The 22,602-nt window shown below is 52.7% G+C and overlaps 1 protein-coding gene across 1 annotated transcript in view; it reads left to right on the top strand.

Moving 5' to 3' along the window:
* The window catches only part of MYT1L (myelin transcription factor 1 like), a 387,004-nt gene that overhangs the window by 309,017 nt on the left and 55,385 nt on the right, over nt 1-22,602 (top strand). The window contains exons 13-17 of the mRNA XM_061163968.1: nt 576-787; nt 7,976-8,226; nt 10,433-10,666; nt 12,790-12,911; nt 13,781-13,849. Coding sequence (XP_061019951.1) covers nt 576-787; nt 7,976-8,226; nt 10,433-10,666; nt 12,790-12,911; nt 13,781-13,849 — 888 coding nt within the window. The remainder of the gene's footprint in view (nt 1-575; nt 788-7,975; nt 8,227-10,432; nt 10,667-12,789; nt 12,912-13,780; nt 13,850-22,602) is intronic.

The following is a 22,602-nucleotide window of genomic DNA, read 5'->3' as shown; positions in this document are numbered from 1 at the left end:
AGAAAAATGAATGACTACTAGGTGCCAACCTTGAAAGTGCACGTTAATATTTGTCAGAACGCATCAAGACGTGTTCCATTGTATTGTCCAGCTGAATACATGTCCATGTAGCATCTTCTCCACCCACATCCTGGAGAGTATTTCTCTCACTTCCTCATATTTTGTTAAGGGAGCTTCTTCTCTCGATTCACCATGCGTGAAGCTTGCAACACTGTCTGAAAGCCCCACAAAACAGGGATCTGAGATCCCTTCCCACATTCACTTTGCATTCTCTTCTCCACACTTTCTTAGACTCTGAAAAGAAAAAAAAAAAAAAAAAAACAGGGCAAGAAGTTAAGTATTTTATTTTCTGTCCTTTTTATTTCCAAAAAGTCGGCATCTTGGCAGAAGCCAATTTGACGTTGTATCATTACAGCATGCTTGGCCTTTTCTCAAGAAAACAGAATTGGGATTTTAGGGCAAGATTCCGGTTCCTTAACACAGCTAAGAAACAAGATGTTCTCGTTTTAAGATGAACCGCGTCTCATGTGTGGCCGTGAGAAAGCAAGCTGTCCATTCTCTCTCTTTGCTTCCAGGCCCATGTGCTTTGTAAAGCAGCTGGAGATCCCACACTACGGCTACAGAAACAACGTGCCCACCACCACGCCTCGCTCCAACTTGGCCAAAGAGCTGGAGAAATATTCCAAGACTTCGTTTGAGTACAACACATACGACAGCCATACTTATGGCAAGCGGGCCATAGCTCCCAAGGTGCAAACCAGGGACATATCCCCCAAAGGATTCGATGGTAGGAGGTGCACCCTCTTCTACATGAGCGTCACGCTTGCCGTTGATAATGTTGTTGTTGTGCATATCCATTGCCTACAAACCGACCGAGCATGGGGTCGCTCGCTGGGCACCAAGGAAAGCACGCCCGCAGCCTAGGCGGGTTTCCTGCGGCCCCAGGTACCCGCAGGTGTGGGCGAGCAGGTCCTGGGAGAGGGAGGGGGGCAGGGAGGGAGGGAGACCCCTTCCCCATCATCCCCAGGGCAGAGCATCATCCAGGCGCCGGCAGGCAGTGGAGACAGACAGCCGTGGGCTTGTCTGCTCCACGGCGCTGCTGAGACGTGTCCTCATCTCCACCAGCTTCCTCTGATAGATACTCCGACACAGACAAAACCAGGAGAGCCAGGGTATCTGCCCGGAGTTCCTGGTCCTTCTGAGAGTTCTGTGCTCTCTGCCTGTTCTCAAGTCAGGATGCATGGTGCATTCATTGGGGAAATGTTTTAATTCTGATGTCTATGGCTGCACCCCAGACCAGTTGAATCTGACTCCCCAGAGGTGGTCCCTGTGGGCAGCATTTTTAAAAAGTCACCAGTGAGTCTAACATGCAGTTTCTGTGGGCCCCACTAGCCTTCTTCCAGCAGGCTCGGACCCCAGGGTGGGGCCTGGGGAGCGTCCTGTCCTGGCTTTGTGACTCTGTCACTGGCCTCGTTCGTGGAGCCCATGAAATAGGTAAACATATGCTTCATGGGGAAAGATCATTTATTTTCACTCGTGCATATCTGAACCCACAAGAAGGGGTGCAAACTCTAAACAGGCTAGTTCCCGTGTCATCACAGAGCTAATTTGGTAAGTAATTGAAGCACAGAGGGGAGACTGCGTTCCGTGACTTTCCGTATCTATCTAACCACGTTTCTATTTTCAGTTCTAGGATATATGGACTTAGTTGGCAGATGTTACCGATGGGGACGTGGGTTGTGTACGCTGGGTGATTTAGGAGTCTTATCTTGGCATTCTTCAGCAGAGGCCAGGAGAGAGGGTTTGGAAGATTTCAGAGCAGTTCTCTGAAAAAGATATTTAATTAAACTCACTGCACACCAAAAAAATCCATTTAAATTGAATGCTTGGGGAGTTCCAAAACGTTTTCACAATTCCATATGAGTTGCTGCACGTTTTTCTACATTATTTTAGTCATTCTTTATGTTAATAGCAATTAATTCATGGTGAATGAAATATAATATTTCTTTGATGTATCTCAGATTGATTACCCTTGCGTGTATCAATTCTAAGTACATAGGAACAAAGATGGAAGCAGAGAAAAGGGAGTGGCTTAGGGTATAACATAATAATTGAGGGTTTTGTAGTAATAATTTGCTAATTTCAGGCTTTGTTATGACTTCATTCATTTGATGCAAATGAGGGATCTGAAGAACTTGAATTCTTCAGACCACACAATTAAGGTCTGTGCTTGTAGGGTCCCCAGTTCACTGACGTTTTATAGTGTCTGGTGGCCACTTCTGCACACAGCCTGTTGCTGTTGTCCTGCGAGACCCGATTTCCTGTCCTTTCCATTGCGTTCTGGTTGGATCTGGTGAAGGCATGACCAGGGTCACCATGCCCTTTCTCAGCTCTTCCTTTTAGGAGCTGAGTGGGAACAGACACATGATCCTCCCGCATGGTGGTTTCCTTGAAAGCAGAGGGAGCGATTGTTCCAGCCTGCTGGCTGACTAGGTGCAGCTCAGCCAACAAGGCTACGAGGGGAACCTACACATGTTAGTATCGTTCACCCCCCCAGAAAAGACCCCTGCTGTTGCCCTGCTCTTCAGCTGATCCCCAAATTAAAAGAACACAGAAGAGACACTTCAGCGCCATGTCTTCTAGAAACTGAGGGAAAGGGAAAGGCAGCCTTCATGGCATGGCCGGCATCTGCAGTCGCCCCCAAGAGGGTTGTCTCCAAGACTTGCTCCAGGTGCACAATGGGCTGGGCCACTGCCTCCAGAGACCGCAGAATGAGCCTCCTGGGGCGGGGGGGGGGGGGGGGGGGGGGAGCATAACGCCTGGGAGTGGGGGTCAGGGTCTGGGGTGCACGGAGGCTGGAAAAGCAGGACTCTTGCCCCAGGCTCTGGGGTCGTCCCTCACATTCCACCAGCCATGACCAAGAACAGTCAACAAACATTGATTTATTCACCCGCGTTCTTCCAGACACTCAGGAGTAGCTGTGTGTCTCATCTACCAGTCTGTCTATCCCTCTCTCTCTCCATCCATCTGTCCATGGGCCCACCTATCTGTCCACCATACATCTATCCATCCATGTCTCCATCCATCCATCTATTTATCCATCCATCCATCCATGGGCCAACCTATCTACCCATCATCCATCCATCCATTTTCTTCCTCTTCTTTATAACAAGCTTCAAGGAAGAGACTGTGGGTTATAGAAGACAGTGAAACACACCCAGGCACAGTGAAGCAAGGTGTCCATGCTGCATGAAGGAATCAGCATGAGTTTTACCAAAGTGGTGAATTTTAAACTTGATTGTGAGTGGAAATTACCAGAAGGCAGGAAATGCACGAGTGAGTGGAAGCTGCCGGCTGGCCAGCAAGGCAGGACTTGAGACGCGGGAGAGAAGGGACAGGACGACCCAGAGGCGGTGAGGAGACGACTTTGTGTCGTCTGCCTTGGGGCGGAGCACACCGACCTCCGACATCCCAAGCGGGAGTGATACAGGAGGGAGCCCTGCCCCTGGCCGGGGTCTTCCCGCCTCCCCCGAGGCCTGTTTATGGTGAGCTAAGAATGGCATTTCCACTGTAAAATAGATGGGAAAAACAAAAGAAGAATTCAAATTTCAGTGTTTAGAAGCAGTTTTCCTCATCCATGTGGACGGCGGCTGTTTCCCAGGACAACAGCCCAACGTGCAGTGCTAGCAGAGACCTCGTAACCGCCAAGCCTCCACCACTGCCAGGCCCTTCGCAGAAAAAGTTTCCGACTGGGTCTAAGCCATCCCACTGTGTCTCTGGGCAGTTTATCACCACCCTCAGGCTTTGTTAAAACCCTACGCTCTCAGCCCCACGTGGGCCCCTCTCGTGAGCCTCCCTCTGGGTTATTCCCAACTTCCACGTTCTCCCTCCCATCCTTAAACCACTCTCTGTTCAGGAAATCAACTCTGAATTTTCACTGGACGAACTGATGCTGAAGCTGAAGCTCCAATACTTTGGCCACCTGATGTGAACAGCCAGCTCATTGGAAAAGACCCTGATGCTGGGAAAGATTGAAGGCAGGAGGAGAAGGGGATGACAGAGGATGAGATGGTTGGATGGCATCACCAACTCAGTGGACATGAGTTTGAGGAAAGTCAGGGAGATGGAGAAGGACAGAGGAGCCTAGTGTGCTGCAGGCCACGTGGCTGCAAAGAGTCAGACACAGCTCACAGCTGAACAACAGCTGCTCTTCAAAGGCCTTGTCTCTGATCTGCCCACCTCCCCATCACCTGCCCTCCCCAGCCTAGGCCTCATCACTGGCATAGGGAGGGCCCCGTGGGCGAGCCCTCCTGTGCCTCCAGGTCCCATCCTCTGGGCCAGGCCTCCCTGCCTCCACCCCCACCCCCAGGTCAGCCTCTCCTTGGAAGACCTGCCTCCCCATTCTCCCACCCCCCACACTCACCTCCGCCTCCAGGAGCTTCTTCCCCAGTCATATCCTCAGGACAGATTGTGCCTGGACTCAGCAGCCTGCCCCCAGCCTCCTCAGACCTGCTCATGCACAAGGAGAGGTCCAGGCCTCCCCCTGCAGCTCTGGGTCCCAAGTCCCATCTCCCGAGACCCGAAGCCCACCCACCCCTCCACGGCGGGTGCGGCCTGGACAGACAGAAGCTGGGCAGATGGTACCCAGAGAGAGTGAGCAGGCGGGAGACCACCAAGAATCCAGCCCCGGTTTAGACGTGATAAACTGTAAACCACGTGAGCAAACTGCCTTCGGGAGGCGCCGCTGTTCCCCTGAGGACTCTGCATCCGCATCTCGGCTTGCTTACGGGAAAGCACAGCCAGGAACCCACATGACATCTGGGAGTCAGGGCTACGAATTAGGGGGTGCAGACCCCTGAGTCCACCCAGACCTGACGGGGGCGCAGACCCAACCAGGGGGCGGATCCTCAGGAAGCATATCTCCCGTCTGTGTTCCATTTTGCCTGCTTTTCACAGTAATTCAGATCGGAAGGCCACATTGATCTACTCCCTACACAAAATGATAGTTCAGAAGGGCGACGCACCCACGTCGAAAGAGTCTTTCAGGCAGATAGACTGAATTGGAAGGTGGCTGGTTGTTTTTCTAATTCATCATCTTTAATCACTGTAAACCCCAGCCTGTTTTTCCTTTTCCTGCACAAGAGGGCAGGGCACTTGAGATGTTTCTCAGCACGGGGTAAGATCAGGTGGACTTCTGACGTTGTAAATGAGAGGGCCTCTCTCTGGAGTAGAAGCTGTTCTGTCTCCTAAGTTCAAGGATGTGCTGGCATCTGAGGAACATGAATGCATTTGTTTGCAGGTTGATTGGGAAAAGCTTTGATTGAAAATAGCTTTGCCAAAAGAAAAAGAAAGTTTTGACTTGGTTAAAGTGGAAGGGGGGGCTGTCCCAGGGCTGGGAGCGAGGCAGAGTTGCCCCTGCTCTGTGGCACCCCCTGGTGTCCACGCAGTGAGCCCCAGAAGCTCTGAGCGTGCTGTGGTTCAGTTGCTAAGTCGTAGAGCGTGCTGTGGTTCAGTTGCTAAGTTGTAGCCGAGTCTTTGCGACCCCGTGGACTGCGGCACGCCAGGCTACCCTGTCCTTCGCTGTCTCCTGAAGTTTGTTCAAATTCATGTCTGTTGAGGTAGTGATGCCATCTGACCATCTCACCCTCTGCCGCCCTCTTCTCCTTTTGCCTTCGATCTTTCCCAGTAGCAGGGGCTTTTCCAATGAGTCGGCTGTTCGTGTGATTGGTCATAAAGATTACTGACACTAACAGCTTTGTAAATATTTTACAAATAGGAAATAATGACTAAAACCAAAGAGCTTCATTATCTGAGAGACTTGAAGTACACAGACTCTTATTTGCATTTGGAGCAAAGAATTCATGATTGATGGCCCGTGGTGAAAGGATGCTTGTGAAACAAATGTTCTGTTTGCCTTCCTTCTGGGTCATGTGAGCTGACAGGCACATCAATAAATTGTCCAGTTCCATCAGCTGCTAAAATTCTGGACGAGGCCCATCAGCTTGGCATAATCCAGGGGAAGTGGAGTCTTGATTTGAATATTTGGTAAAGTCAGTGCCTTTTACCAGAAGTTGCAGAGTGCAGTCTGTTGCGTAGACACACGTATGCTGTTTACTTTGTTTTGGAAACTGAAATCTCCTCATTGCAAAACAAAACTTTTTTCCTTATTTATGTGGACCATGTTTCTTTTCCTGAACCAGTGTCTAACCCTCACTAGGGAAAAAAGAAAAAAGAAATCCCTCCTAAGTGGTAGTTCATTCCCCCCCCCCCCAGTTTTTATATTCCCGTTTTTATAACAAAATTGTAAACGATGTGAAGCCACAAACTTGAGTCCTTTCGGAGAGGCTTGTGAGCTGCCCAGCGGCCGCTGCCCTGGTTTGTTTTACAGAGCCCACCGGGGGTGCCCTGCGTGGTCCCCGCCTCCCCGTCTGTGCTCAGAGGGGGGACCACAGCCCCCGTGCTGTCCGCTGCGCCGAGCAGGTGTGCTCACGGGGGAGAGGAGAAGGGCAGGCACCCGCACAAGTGTGAGGACTGGTCCTCGGGCTTGACCGAGTCCCATGAGCAGGACGGAAGTCGTTCCTCGCACTGGGCGGGTGTGAGGGTGTGGAACTGAGCCTGGCCCCGGCGCGGGGCTGCGACAAGGCCGGCAGCTTCCCTGAGGCGGCTGCACGCTCAGAACCTCCCCCCCCCGCCACGTCCTTGGGGTCAGGAAAACTCAGTCTCCCGTCCCAGGTCGAAAGGTGTCAGTGGTGAAAGTCGGTGCTTTCATTTGTGTGGGAACAGGGTGCTTTGGGGCCGCTCTTGGGGGGTGCCGTGATGACCAGCAGTGTTGACTGTGATCACGTGGTCACTTGCTGACCACACCTGGGCGGGGCGCCAGGTTGCAGGCACAAGGAAGGCAATGCTGAGGACAGGGGAGCAGCGTCCCCTCCCTCTTTCAGAAGAGGTGACTTGTCTGCCAGAATGATCTTGATGGGACTCTCGCGTGCACACAGGCAGCCTTGAGCAGGGCTGGAGCCCCCTCTGGGCTCCCCCTGCAGCTTGGCCTCTGTCGGGGTGACGGCTGAGCTCCCTGCAGGAGGGGCCTGTGCCCTGTGAAGGGGTGGGTTGCTGGAGGGGGTGTCACCCTGCAGACCCTGCAGTCAGCTCTCCTGGCGCCCTCGGGTCTCCCCTCGGAGTAATTCCCGCCCCCTCTGCAGGCTCAGGCCAGCTGCTGACTCCTAAGCAAAGGGCATCCTGTGTCTTTAATGACCCGGGCACATCCTAATCAGTCATCCATCGGTCACCTTCCCGTCCTTGCGCTAAAGGAGGTGCAAACAGCTCCGGAAGCCACCCTTGCCCTGTGGGTCCGAATGGGTGGTTGGGAGGCTGGTTGCTCAGACGGATCCGGGAGGGAAGCTGGTGGCTGGGATGCACACGAGGGCGGAGCGGCAGGGCCCGCCCTTCCCAAAGCGCAGGTGCTCGCCGACCCACAAGAGCCTTCCCTGGGCATCTGGGCCATCTGCACAGGTCAGGGCGCCCCAAAGGGCTGCTGCGGCCCCTCCGGACGGGACAGGCCGTCCACTCTCTAGAGGGATGAGTGGGCTGCAGGGTCCCCGTCTCCCCGTGAGAGTAGATGAGCAGCCGTAACAGGAGCCAACCTTGGACTGTGGTCAGCTGGTGCGGGCCGCGCCTCGGTGGCCGCGCCCGAAGCAGGGCTGGCCTTTAAGGGATCAGTTCCAAAGCGCCCCTGCCCTGGCCCCTGCTTGAGAGCCTCGGTGCTCTTCCTGCGGGCTCCCGGCTCCGCCCACACAATGGGAAAGAAGGAAAAAGCAGGAAAAGCCAGGCTTCTTTCGGGGAATTAGCTGGTGGGCAGGTGCCCTGTCCCCCTGGGGACCGACGCACAGGTGTGGGCGGGCGGGTGGCGCGGGGAGCGCTTCTGCGGCCGCGGGCCTGGGCGGGGCCCCCGAGTCACCGCCGCGCGCTGTCTCCCCAGCGAAGCGGTACTGCAAGGACGCCAGCCCCAGCAGCAGCACCACCAGCACCTACGCGCCCAGCAGCAGCAGCAACCTGAGCTGCGGCGGCGGCAGCAGCGCCAGCAGCACGTGCAGCAAGAGCAGCTTCGACTACACGCACGACGTGGAGGCCGCGCACATGGCGGCCACGGCCATCCTCAACCTGTCCACGCGCTGCCGCGAGATGCCGCAGAACCTGTCCACCAAGCCGCAGGACCTGTGCGCCGCGAGGGTACGGACGGGGCGCGCCTGGCGGGGCGGGGCCTCGGCCCACCCCCACCCCCACCTCCCTTCCCTGCCGCCGCGACCCCGAGGTCCCCCTCGCAGACCGCCCATTCCCTGGCTCTACTCCGAGGAAGCCTGACTGCGCACGGCCCTGGGGACACATTTTCCAGTTCAGTCTTTCAGATTCACCTGTGCATTTAGGAGCACCGCCCTTCCCCCTTTTAGGACCCACACCACGCTCCCCTCCTGGCGATCCCGAGGGCAGCACGGAGACTAGGAACCTCGAGGGGCCTTGCGCCCCGGCCCTTAATCAGAGAAGGGTGTGCAGCGCCGCGGGCGGAGGCCGCCGCGGGAGGGCTGGACCGTGCCCTCCAGCCCAGAGCTGGGGAACAAAGAAAGGGCAAAAATCCCGTTTCCCCGCGGGCTCCCAGCCAAGCAATTACAGTCAGCTTCCATTAGTTCAGAACACCACAGATGCCACAACAGTGAGCAGGGCCAGGGCGGGTCCTCGTCGACCGGCTCCCGGTAGGAGGGGGAACCGCGCGGCCCCGTCGCGCCCGGAGCTGCCCAGAGAGGCCGCCAGGCGGCCAGGGACCCGGGCGCGAGCGCGTCCTGCCCCCGCCGGCGAGCGGGAGGCTCTCGTCTCCAGAACAAAGGGCCGCCTCGTCGCCCAGCACCGCTGGGCAGGCTCCTGAGCGCACCACACTGACCGTAGTTGTTAGAAATAGGTGTAATTTGTGTGAATGGAGAAAGGTCAGTAATTTTATGTCTTGCAAATGCTTTCTTCTCTATTAATATTTTTATTCCTGGATTTTGGAGGAGTGTCAGGGGCATGCAATTTCCATGATCAGGGCTGCTAAAATGCCAGGCTGCCATGGAGGAAATTTTGTGGCAAGGGGAAAACAAAAGACAATAACCCCTTCGAGGTTTTGTGTGTGTGTATGTGTATGTGTGTTTTCGCTTTATTAAATATTAACTAAGACCGAGGGAATTACAGTCCGACATGATGAAGGCTGTATTAGTCTGAAAGCTGGAAACCAGAGGTGCACTTTGACAAGGGTTCAGGCAGAATAATACGCTGGGATTTACCCCGGTAACAGCCCAGAGGCGGAGGTTGATTCCAAGCACCTTCCCTCTGCTCTTACATCCCGAAGAAAGAGACGCCAGACGTCTGAGTAGGCAGCGGCGTTCACGCCAGCTCTGACATCAAATTGTTCAAGAGAGTATGACTCTTTGGGGGAAAAAATGGAGGATTTTCGGGGGTATTTTGATTTTTCTTTCCTCTGTCCTCCATCTGCCCTTCCTTCTCTCCCCATTCCCGAGAGGAAGATTCTCAGTGATTCTTGATCTGTTTAAAGCATCAAAACGAAAAGAAACCCCTCATCTTGCACCCCTTTGGCTTTTGCAAAGCTGGGTGACTAAATTGCAGGTTTGCTGACCCTTAGAGCAGGTCAGCCGTGATCACTGCTGTGGAAGCATGTTGTACTGTGATTGCACATTTCCCTGCCTTAAAATAGAAAATCCTCTTCATCAGGTATGATAAGGTTTTGTATTGGAAAGTAAGTTCTGTGTGGAGGGATTTGTTTTGTTTTGTTCACTACTGTATTCCCAGAGTCTGTACCTGGTAGGACTCAATTTGATCCCACCGCCCCCGCCCCCCAAAAAGGAAATTATAGTTCCTCTCCTCCATCCCTCTAAATTCTTGTATTTTCTTCATCTCCAAGTCTGGGAGTATTAGCATCAGTGAAACTAAAAGAGAATTTTAAATCTGTGTACATTTTTATGTATAGATGTATAATTTGTACACACTTCCATTTCTGACCTCTTAAGAGGTCTTTGAACTGTGATAGAATTGAAATCAGGCACTTGTTTTTCTTCTGGTGAGGCTTATTTCTAAAAGCAGAGACATATTAGGGGAAAAAGATACAGATCTATGATAGTTAAGTGATAGATGATAGATTCGTGGATAAGAGACAAGAGAGACTGAGAGGTGGTCCATAGGTAAGCGGACAGATGGATGCCCTATGCTCCTGTCAGCCAGTTCCACAGCCTCGCGTGGAAAGCAGAACTGGTGAGGGGACCACTTCTGCTCACCTGGGGAGCTTCTGCGAGTGAGACTGCCGTGAGGAGTTTCCAGCTTGACCTCTGTCCTGGCGAAAGGGCTGTGGTCCGAGGGAAGATGCGCTTGGTCACCGTGTCCTTCTGTCTCGCAGAACCCTGACATGGAGGTGGATGAGAACGGGACCCTGGACCTGAGCATGAACAAACAGCGGCCGCGGGAAGGATGCTGCCCGATCCTGACACCCCTGGAGCCCATGTCCCCCCAGCAGGCAGTGGTTAGCAGCCGGTGCTTCCAGCTGAGTGAGGGGGACTGCTGGGACCTGCCCGTGGACTACACCAAGATGAAGCCCCGCAGGATGGACGAGGACGAGTCCAAAGAGATCACTGTACGTCCCCTTCGTAGACCCCCACCACCACCCACCCAGTCCACCAAGCGGGCGCCACTGAGGGAAAATGCCCTGGGTGCACACCTTAGCGAAAATGGTCTTTTCCCTTTTAGCTGACTGGAGCTTAGAAGACGTTTTTGGTTAACGCACGAGAGGTTTGGGAGTAACATTGATGAGAGCGAAACAAACCACTGACTCCTTTGAATGATGATTATTTTCCAACAAGTGTATTTTGTTGCAAACCATTTCTCTGAGAAAATGTGTGAACTGCTTACCAGTTCATTTCCTGGGTGATAAATTGATAGAATGCAGGGTTTTCCTTGCAAGTAAGGAATAATAAGGAGACTTTTAAATGCTTACATGTTTAATTCTGTGTTGTTAATTAGCTAACTCCTTGAAGCTAGGGACAGGGAAGTGAAAGTCGCTCAGTCGTGCCCAACTCTTTGCAACCCCATGGACTGTAGCCCATCAGGCTCCTCTGTCCATGGAATTCTCCAGATCAGAACACTGGAGTGGGTAGCCATTCCCTTCTCCAGGGGATCTTCCCAACCCAGGTATCAAACCCAGGTCTCCCACATTGCAGGCGGATTCTTTACCATCTGAGCTACTAGGGAAGGACAGCGTCTGTTCTCCAAAACACCCAAAATGTGCAGAAGAGTGCCCTGCCGCCTAGAATAAATTATTTTTGTACAGTCACCCAAATCTTTGTTGACTAAAACATTACCAAAACACCTACGTCAAGAACGTATTTTTGAAGTAGTTACAATTTTCAAATTCAAATCATTAAAATAGTTAACAATTTTCTTTAGGCTAAGAAAATAAATGAAAAAAGAATTGTTCTTTATTACACTGACTTTTTCTCCAGTGTTCAATTCTGAAAGTTATGACATCTCCTTTATTCCCTGAAAAATGAAAATTCTTTTTGAACACAATGGGGAGACCACCATCAAAGCCATAGTATCTTACAGAAACAGAGAGGTGGGTAAAAAGGAAACATTAGCTATTTGTAGGAATTGTCAGGGAAGGTACATGTTTATAAGGCCATTACATCTGAAGCCTATTATATTTATTCTTCAAATTGATTTAAATATCCAGGAGAATAGAATCTGAGTGGCAAGCTAAATTCCAAAGTACTTTTTCTTTCCTACAATGTTAAATCGTTACTACCAAATAAGGCATGGTAGTTGAGTCTCTGAATTTATTTTAATTAAAATTAAGCCCCCATAAAAAGACAGCAGCTTTGCCCTCGGCAGGTGTCACACAAGTGAAACCCTGCACTCAGGAAACACGTTTGCTGAACATCACCACCTATAGGAATTTCTAGGTTACTGCAAGGGGCCCCTCTTAGCCCGAGAATATTCTATTAAAAAAAAATTTTTTTTAATGCTGCCTAACAGTAATTTTTCACGTGGACGGAGGAGCCCGGTAGGCTGCAGTCCATGGGGTCGCTAAGAGTCGGACACGACTGAGCGACTTCACTTTCACTTTTCACTTTCACACATTGGAGAAGGAAATGGCAACCCACTCCAGTGTTCTTGCCTGGAGAATCCCAGGGACAGGGGAGCCTAGTGGGCTGCGGTCTATGGGGTCACACAGAGTCGGACACGACTGAAGCGACTTAGCAGCAGCAGCAGCAACAGTAATTTAAACTCACAGCATCAATCTATGTTGGTCTTCCCTTGCCTTGGGACTTAAAGCATGTAGGATGCTTCCATAGTGTAGAACACTTTACCAAAGATTGCAGATGCCCCAGGTATCTGCGTGTAAAGCTTAAGTTCTGCCTGTCGGTGCTGGATTCAGTGCTGTAGGTCTTGAAATCGGTGCGCAAGGTCCTCTGAGTAGCTGGTTTGGCTGCCAGACCGCTTCTCTGCCCCTCCTGTCTGTGCAGCTGCAGGAATTACAATTTCCCCACTGAACTAGGGGTTTACAGCAAGTGGTGAGAGACAAGTGGCGCATAGACCAAAGATGCTCTTTGAACGAAACTGGGTTTGCATCCTCGGGACAAGAGTGTGTTGTGATTTTAAGGGTAAGGTTGGGACACGGTGGGGGGCGGGGGGGAAATGCAGCCTCCAGTCCGTGTGTCCAGGGTCTTCTGTGGCCCTGAAGCTGTGTTTCACCCGCAGCCAGAAGACTTGGACCCCTTCCAGGAGGCCCTCGAAGAAAGAAGGTACCCAGGGGAGGTGACCATCCCGAGCCCTAAGCCCAAGTACCCCCAGTGCAAGGAGAGCAAGAAGGACCTGATAACGTAAGCACAGCGCGCGGCGGACGGTCGCTCCCCCGAGCCCCTCCTCTGGCTCACCTCTACCCGGGTCTGTATCTGCCTTGCCGTCTGAGCATGCGACACGCACAGCGCACAGATGTCCCCAGGGGCCAGGCGGGTGGGTGACAGGCCAGCCGTGGACGCTTGTTCTGAGCGATGCTCTGTGCTATGGAGACACCATTTCCATGTGACCCTGTGCATCTGCAGCTTTCTTCAGGCAGCTTAAACCCCGTGCAGACATTGCAGCTAAACTGGAAACAATGAAACTTTTTTCAAGTTTTTTTTTTTTTGGAAACATGCTTACTACTCTGGCTGTTTTTGTTTTTGTTTGGTGGCAGATGTCCAACACCAAGGTGTGATGGGAGTGGTCATGTGACTGGTAATTACGCCTCACATAGAAGGTGTGCCTTCATTTTTCTCATGGTGGATTCTGTCGTTTCAATTTATTGTTTTCAGCTTACCTCAACAATGCTGTCCCAGTACAAACGTTGACTTCTGTGTCACCCCTTTAAGTGCTATATGTTGACCTTCAAAAGCATGCTAATCGACATGTTCTATAAAGTCTTTTATCTCAAAGCAAGCTACCTAAATTTGGAAAACGATTTACAGACGTTGAGACCAAAGAGCCCAAATATTTGAATCTTACTTTTTCAAATGGTTTCTGCAAATACATGCTTCCTTAAATGTCTATGGAAACATGAATTAATTCATTGCACCAACAAAATTCAATATACAGCACTTGCCCCATCGCTTTTCTGCATTCAACTTTTTGATTTCAGTTTTATGTTGTGTCTGTTGGGGACATACGCTGGGCCTCGGGGCTTCTCACCGGACTCTTCTGGCCTGTCTTACAGTCTGTCGGGCTGCCCGCTGGCTGACAAAAGCATTCGAAGTATGCTGGCCACCAGCTCACAAGAACTCAAGTAAGATTTAACGAAAATCCTTCTCTTTCTAAAGTCTGTTCACTTAGTGGTAACAAAAGGGGTGTGTCATTTTAAAGGAAACATGTGTTTACCAAGACACCTGTGTGCACCAGTGCAACTCAGCACACATGTACATTCTTGAGGATTTTGGTCACCTGTGTGGGCAGTCCATCTGCCTTTTCCCTCTCGTTTACCTCTAGCTTTTTTATATCGCATCCTTTCCATCTTGAATTTTCTAAAGCATAGGTATTTTCTCTCCAGGTATGCATGCACATGGAAGGGGAGTTTTACAGCATTACTCAGACTTTAAGGAAGTGATTGTCATGTGAAAAGTGAGAAGCTGCTATTTTTAAAAGTCAGTGCTTAATATGATCATTTTTAGAATGGATATTTAAATAGGACGAATAACCAAACCCGCCATGATCCTAGCTAATTCCTTCAGTGCACTGTGGTCATAGCTACGGATGCTCATCAGGGCAGCCGGAACCCAGCTAAGACTTCACCAGCACACACAGCGTGGCCCCCTCTTCTCTGCGCCTGTAATTGTCTCTGGGTTTTCAGCGTGGGTCTGGTCAGCCGCATCCACACAGCCAGACTACGGGTTGTCTTCTCTGTGTCTCCGTAGATGTAAGTAGGTAGATGAATGTATTCACATTCAGCTCCTAGGCAGGTTTTGGAAGAAGTCAGGCCAAGCCCCAGCCCGTGTATTAAGACCTGCCGTCATCTAGTTGGAACGGACATTCGAGTATCTGTCAGGAGAACAAGGGCGAGAGGAGCTTTCCACAACCTGATGAGAACCAAGATTCCCCAGTCATCGTTTTTAATTACCTGGGCTTTTATAAAAAGCATCACGTCAAATTGCTTGGCTTCTATTTCGTTTTCAAACGGCTTTCCTTCCGATGCAGAGAACATTCTTTCAGACCCCGTTGGGCTCCCTCCCCCGGGACCCCCGCCCCCCCCCCCCTCCACAGCAGAGCAGGGCGTGGTCCGCGGGGTGCAGGCTCTGTTTCACTCCGTGTCGTTTCTTACAGGACCCCTGTCCAGGGCCCTAGCGCCATAGACCACCTGCTCATGTTCAGTGACCTCCTGAACTAGCCCTCCCGCCACCAGACCCTGGAGTTCTCTTCGTGGCGTGTAAACACCGGGAGGGCGTCCTCTTGCTTGATGGCTGTGCGGTCTGTAGCCGTCCACGCAGTGCCTGGCGGACACGTAGCTTAGAACCTCAAACGGACAGCGTTAGCAAGAACCACCCAGCCCGCTCTGTTAAGACCTCCTTTTCCGGGGCTTGAGACCATGCCCCCCTCACGACTGAAACGGGGTTAACCGCACTCGGACCCTGGCTAACACTGCAGCACACGGCGACTTCCGTCTGCCTCTCGCTGAGGAGGGCGTCTCCAGTCCCAGCAGGCCAGCTGTAAACGGGACAGCCTGTGGACAGCTTCCTGGGAGCGCGGCTTCTTGGTGGCCTCCAGGTCGGAGACCTGAGCAGGCTTCCGGCGGGTCTGGCTCCCTTTGGTTTGCCTCCGTAGCCTTTGGGCTTAGAAGCTCCAGGTAGACCGGCTTCTCCTCCGGGGTTGGCACTTCCTTCTTGCCGCGTCTCTCCTTGGAGGCCGGTGTGATGTCCACACCATCAGCATCTTCAGAGGGGGTCCGCCCTTCACAGCCTCCTGTGCAGGGTGGACGTCCCTTGCCCCCTCCCTGGCCCTCCCGGAGGGGAGGCCACGGTGGCCTTTCCTGCTTCCAGCTGGTCTAAAAGCCTCCGTCACCTGTAACTTGTCACTTGTCTTTGCAGCAAGTAAATCCCGTTTCGACTGACCCTTTTCCCAGGAAATCCAAACTTGACAAGTTTTCTGAAATGCTTTGTTTCACCTCCATGTCTACTATAAATAATCTGATATTTAAACAACCATTTTTCACTTGATGATAAATCTTTCTCAACTGAGGATACCTTAGATTATACTGTGGCTTTTTCTCGTTAATCTTTTAATGGATGACACCCCTCCATCTCTGGCTTTTTCGTGCAGCCACAAAGGCTTTCCCTGCACAGAAGCAGAGATTAATCCTTTTAGGATTTGCAGCTGCTTCCTCTAGAATAATTCACGCACGTGCCCCTTTAATAGCTTATTCTTTCCATGTATATTTTCAACCCAGTCTGGTTGATTCCCACTGCACAGCCTCTTACCTGGTTAAGAGTCCTCGTGTGAGTCAGTGGTCACCACCTCTTCATATAGACACCTTTGGGTCTCAATTGCCTCAAAATTTGTTCTCTCTTCTGCATCAGCTAAGAAACAGAACTTTCTGAAAACGTTCTTCTTGTCACTTCTAACGCGGACTTTTGTTAGTTGGCTGTTAACAGGACATTCTTGATATCAAACAGGCAACAAGTTTTGCCAGATACACTCTGGGTCTTGGGTCACCCATCCTCTTGAACTTCCTGAGATGACACTTACCCAAAGCAGCGCACGTGGGATAGTCTTAAAAAGCAGCCGATCATTGTGTCGACTTGTGTACAATATGTAAACTGAACGTGTATTAAAATGTAATGTGTTCGTGAATATCATTCAGACTCTGCAGCTATTGCTTTCTCGTCCCTGGTCCATGGGCCACAGACGGCAGGTCGGCGACCAGGCAGCTAGGCAGGTGATGGCACAGGGGAAGGGGGCCCGGAGGCAGGCGGGATTCCCCGGCCTCCCAGGCTGACGCCCACGGCCTAGCGTCCCGCCACGCTGACCCTCACGGCCTAGCGTCCCACCCAGGCTGGCCCTCACGGCCTAGCGTCCCACCCAGGCTGGCCCTCACGGCCTAGCGTCCCGCCCACGCTGACGCTCACGGCCTAGCGTCCCGCCCAGGCTGACCCTCACGGCCTAGCGTCCCTCACACGCTGACCCTCACGGCCTAGCGTCCCACCCAGGCTGGCCCTCACGGCCTAGCGTCCCGCCCACGCTGACCGTCACGGCCTAGCGTCCCGCCCAGGCTGACCCTCACGGCCTAGCGTCCCTCACACGCTGACCCTCACGGCCTAGCGTCCCGCCCAGGCTGACCCTCACGGCCTAGCGTCCCTCCCACGCTGATGCTCACGGCCTAGCGTCCCGCCCACGCTGACGCTCACGGATTCTAGCGTCCCTCCCACGGTGACCCTCATGACCTAACGTCCCGCCCAGGCTGACGCTCACGGCCTAGCGTCCCGCCCACGCTGACGCTCACGTTCTAGCGTCCCTCACACGCTGACCCTAGCGTCTCGCCCAGGCTGACCCTCACGGCCTAGCGTCCCTCCCACGGAGACCCTCATGGCCTAGCGTCCCGCCCACGCTGACGCTCACGGATTCTAGCGTCCCTCCCACGGTGACCCTCATGACCTAACGTCCCGCCCAGGCTGACGCTCACGGCCTAGCGTCCCGCCCACGCTGACGCTCACGTTCTAGCGTCCCTCACACGCTGACCCTCACGGCCTAGCGTCCCTCCCACGGAGACCCTCACGGCCTAGCGTCCCTCCCACGGAGACCCTCATGGCCTAACGTCCCGCCCAGGCTGACGCTCACGGATTCTAGCGTCCCTCCCACGGTGACCCTCATGACCTAACGTCCCGCCCAGGCTGACGCTCACGGCCTAGTGTCCCGCCCACGCTGACCCTCACGGCCTAGCGTCCCGCCCACGGAGACCCTCATGGCCTAACGTCCCGCCCAGGCTGACGCTCACGGATTCTAGCGTCCCTCCCACGGTGACCCTCATGGCCTAACGTCCCGCCCAGGCTGACGCTCACGGCCTAGCGTCCCGCCCACGCTGACGCTCACGTTCTAGCGTCCCTCCCACGCTGACCCTCACGTTCTAGCGTTCCACCCAGGCTGACCCTCACGGCCTAGCGACCCCCACACCGCCCCGCCCTCCGTGAGAGAATCCTTGACTGTGACAGTCTTTAAGACCTCAGGCAAGGGGAAAAAAGGGAATAAAATCATCCAAACAAATGTGATTTTTTGGTGAGAACTCCGCCTAATATAAGTCAGCTCTGATGCTTAAGGGGAGTTTCTTCCCTAAAACTTGCCCTGGCTGAGATCACCTGAGCGTAGCCACAGAAGAGACCTCGTAAATCACTTCACGTTATCCTCAGTGTTGTTTGTTTGTTTTTAAAGAAACCACATCCTCCCAGCCAGGAGTTCTTTTTCCTACTCCCCAGTGCAAGATCAATGCAGACACGGGCATGACGTACGTGTGTTAGCCATCTCTGTGACCAGTTTAAACTGAATCAAAGCTGATTCAAATCAGAAGCAATTATCTCTAGAAATGGGCCCCCAAACTGGCTCCTTTTTCCACTTGGAGTTGGGGGGGACACATTAGACCCCCTCGTTGCTCCTGTCTTTGTCTTCCAGACCCAGAACCTCTATGGTTCATGCAGGTCCTGGCAGGAGAAGGAACTGTCAACCTTGGTTCCCTTTCCCGCTGAGTCTGAACTTGGACTCAGCCCTTGGGGGTGGGGGTGAGTCTTCCTCTTGGTCTCTGCCCTTTAGAACATTCTCGTGTGTTCTGTCCTTCCGGGGCACCTCCGCCAGGTATTTTCACCTTAGACACAGGAATTGTAATCACGTACAGCACATAACATTGTTTTTTAAAACCTGGTTACATTTATTTAAATCGAAGAATTAAAATTCTGAACTTGAGGCAAGACAAGACTTTTCTCTAAAGGTTACTTGTTTCTAGAACTTTCGAGGGTTTCCTCACCAGCTGTGGATGTCGTGCAGATGTTGGGAAGTTACTCGCCAGGACCAAGCAGAGCCTCAGCCCCTAGCTCCCGTTGTTCCGGGTGCAGGAAGTTCACCCACCTTCACCGCAGGCCAATCTCTGAGAACCAGTTCTCATTTGTAGCATCTTCTGCCCCCTTGGTTCACAGCAGTATTTCCAGGGAACTTTGTGAATCACTCCTGCTGTGGACTCAAACCATGGTCTTCACAAAGGGCATGTGCCTGTGTGGAAGGAGGCACAGGACCCCATGGACAGTTAGCTCCCTGCAGCAGAAGTCATCCTGATGCCTCAGCCCTCACGTTGGGATAGACAGGTGCGCACCCCTCGAACACCCTTCTTTCAGTTAGAAAATCATTTTATTCTGCAACAGCAGGGTCACCTGAGTGCCCCAGTGTGTGCGTGAGCATCTGTACAGAGCCAGCCTCAGTCCCCTGGGGTCACATCAAACCACAGACGAGACCCACCAGGACCCTGTGAGCCTGGTGCACCCTGAGATTTGCAGGGCTCCCCTCCCACAGCAGTACCGTCGATGGTGGAACAGGCCCCCTTACGAGGGTGGGGTGGTTTACACCCTGTGAGAAAAGGGAGACTGGGACCCACCTTGCAGATGTGGAAACTGAGGCTGGGTGGTTGGTGGCTCAGTCAGTAAGTAGCCCAGTTGCCTTTTCCACACTTCATGCTGCCTTTTCAAAATTAGTAGCCCTGTACCGAGTCTGGCTTTGGATGAAGAATAAAAGGTTTGCGCTTAACTGCGTGGACATACAAGCTGTGACTTTCTTCTTCTGAAGGTTTCAGCTGTAGAGCTCCTGCAGTTTTCTCATGACCCACAAGGGGGACTAAACGGGTGTCCGGCCCACGAGGCTAAGCTCCCAGGTGAGACCTGGCAGTGGTTGTGGGAAACTGTTCCCGGGGTCTTCTGTCACCCCCGGAGGAACCTCCTCCACCATCTGTGTTCCTGCGTATGTAGAACAGTGATAAAGTCTGGGCGGCCGCTTTCTTCTAAAAATATCCTAAGAAATGCAGCTTGTTGCAGGTGCATTTTGTTTTTACCATAAGGAGGGCCAATTTAAAGTGTCCCGTATGGGAAATTGAGGGGAGCACAGTGTAGGAAACTTCTGCAGTAAGGGTGCCTTGGGACGACTCTAGTTACACACAGACATGCATACTCGCACACTCACACAAATGAACACACACACACGTATTAATAGAGCAAAGCCGCCCTGCTCAGCTGAGGGTCCCAGAGGAACGCCAGGCTGCTCTCTCTGCTTCCAGAGCAAACTGCCCCAGCCACAGTCAGCCCCGGAGGGCCCGCCCCCGAGACCCTGGCCCGCAGAGGGGTGTCATGGGGCTGTTTGCACTTAATGACCGGAACCGACAGGAGCCTCCCTCCCGTTCCTTCTCTTTCTGATGGCTGGTGTTAGACCTAGGTTACTAAGGGAGAGACCCAGTGGTGGGGTTTGGGATTATGTTTTAATCACCTCTAACCGTGCTCACGCGCAAGTCAACCAAAAACAAGGCGAAGCAAAGAAAGAAAGAGAAGTGTTGATGTTTTGTTTCCTTTATAAAGGAATCTGTGCTTTGTAGAAGCACCTGTAGTCTCTCTGGCAGGGTCTAAGACTCAGTCTAGGTGGGTTTGTTTGTTCTCCACACCATCTGCCAGCTCTGGGGGCAGGTTATGGCGAAATCTGCGGCATGAAAAACCAGACTTAGTTCATCAAAGGAAGGCTCAGATGTAGCAACAGACTCTGTGAACACAAAGCACGGAGCGCTGCCTCTCCCGTCAGAGGCGTCAAGTCCTTATCTGTGAAATGGGCGCGTCTGGCACACGGCTCACTGTAGACACTCCGTGATTGTCATCATCCCCACGGCAGCACACACACGTCCCACAGCTCAGGGGAAACTGCTGGGTTTTCTGACAACATTAAGCAGAATGCAGAAGGAAAATGTAAGCGCTAATTTAATGTTTACCAAATAACTTTGTGACCTCCTTGGAATAAGGAGAACTTCAATACACTATGAACTCTTATGAGCCTCCAGCTTTGGAGAGCTTTATAGCAGGTCCTTTAATTTCGAAAGAAAAATAAGGAGAGGAAAGACACTGCAGCAGTTACACCTGTTAGAACGCCTGGGGTTAGGGTTATTGCAGACGGGGTGCCCAAGGGCTGAGTTCTCCCTGCCATGTTCCTGTGTGTGTGTGTGCTTGTACATGGGTGCTGTGCACATGTGTATACATGTGTGTATGCATGTGTGTATTGTGTGCGCATGCTGTACATGTACATATATGTGTGTGAGCATGTGTCTTATGTGCCTGTTCATGTGAACACATGCAGGTGTGTATGAATGTGCATGTGTGTACATTTATATGTGTGAGCGTGTGAATCTGTGTGCCTGTGTGTGTCGGGTGTGTGTGCATGTGTGTGCATGAGTGGGGGGGGGTGTAGACATGTATGTGTGAGCAGGTGTATGCATGTGTGCCTGTGTGTGTGTACATGTGTGTGTGAGCATGTATGCATCTGCGCAAGTGTGTGTGAACATGTGTGTGCATGTGTGCCTGTGAAGGGGTGTGTACATGTGTGTACCTGTGTGCTTGAACATGTGTGTGTCTGTGCAGGGGTATGTGTGAGAGCATGTGTATACATGTGTGCGTCTGTGCAGGTGTGGGTGTGTACACGTGTGTACGTGCAAGCATGTGTGCCCACGTACCTGTGCGTGTGTGCTGTGCACGGGTGCATCTGCGGGCTAGCACAGGTGTTCTCACTTCCAGCTGTTGCTGTCATCGTGTGTGCAGCCTCTGCTGCCCCCAGGCATGGTTTCCGCCCTCTGTGCTCACATCCCCTCAGTAAAAAGGGATGTTGTGTGAAGTCCCTGAGCTTCCAGGTGGAAGCAAAAACCAGGAGAGGGCATTTCCTGGAAGACTATAAACCAAGCTGATTCATTCTTTCAGTTTAAAAACTTGTAACCCACATCCAGAGATAAGACACCCTCTCTGCCCTCAAGGCACCCAGGCCCAAGTTTGCAGCCACCAAGAAGTGCACGGGGAGTCCTGGCAGATGGAATGGGGGCCCGGTGGGAAAGCCTCCTGGCAGATGGGGGCCAAGAGGAGGCCTTGGGGGGATGGGGGGCACAGCGGGGCTGAGGGGCTGGGCAGAGCTGAGGATCTGAGGGCCCGGGCAGGGGGACTGGAACTCCAGTCCCCACGGTTAGGGGGCGCAGAGTGGAGCCAGCCATCTAGACTGCCCTCCTGGGCACCAAGTGGACATCCCTCAGTGGGCCCTGGCCCAGCTGGCAGTCGTGGGCTCCATCCGGGGCCACAGTTGAATCAAGGCTCATCCCAGACAGTCGTCAGGAGCCTGGCCCCTGGCCTCCCAGGCACCTTCTCTGTCACAATCAGGGATTTGCTGGACAAGCCATGAGGCTGCCCAGAAAATCTGGTCTTGTCAGCCCCCAGAAATTGAATCTTTAGGCTGTTTCTTGGTGTTTCATCATCCATTTTCATCAAAACTAAATGAAACATGCTTAATGAGGCCAGATCCCCAACCCCCTCTCAGCTCAGTCACACAGCAATTAAAGTCTTGTGTGGAAGCTCTGTAGGTCTGAACAGGTTTCATCAGGGTCTCTGATCCAGGCTCTCTTCGAGCAGACCCTCACCCACCCCACACTGGGAGACGCAGCATCCTCTTCTGTTAAAGCAAGGGTGGGTCCAAGGCGCCTGCATTTCGTTCTGCCTTCACCCAGCCGTGTGTGCTGTATTCCAAGAGGCCAAAGCAACCTTCTCTGCCACCGGGATGGCCCGCCCGCTGGCTGTCCGGAGACCAGCTGGCAGTGGCCACTGAACCTGACCCAAGAAGCAGGAGCCCTGACAGACAGACCCCTCCTGGGGAGGGGCTGAGTCTCTAACGCAGAGCTGGCCTCGAGCTCTTTATGGTTTCTGTTGTGACACGCTTGTGGAAGATTTAAGTCCAGAAAAAGGCCATGAGGAAGACCTTCCTTAAGACATATTTCTGAACATTCCTTTCCTC

Source organism: Dama dama, chromosome 16, assembly GCF_033118175.1.
Source record: "Dama dama isolate Ldn47 chromosome 16, ASM3311817v1, whole genome shotgun sequence".
Lineage (NCBI taxonomy): Eukaryota > Metazoa > Chordata > Mammalia > Artiodactyla > Cervidae > Dama > Dama dama.
The sequence above is the reverse complement of the archived record's forward strand: the minus strand, read 5'-3'. Positions and strand labels throughout refer to the sequence as shown.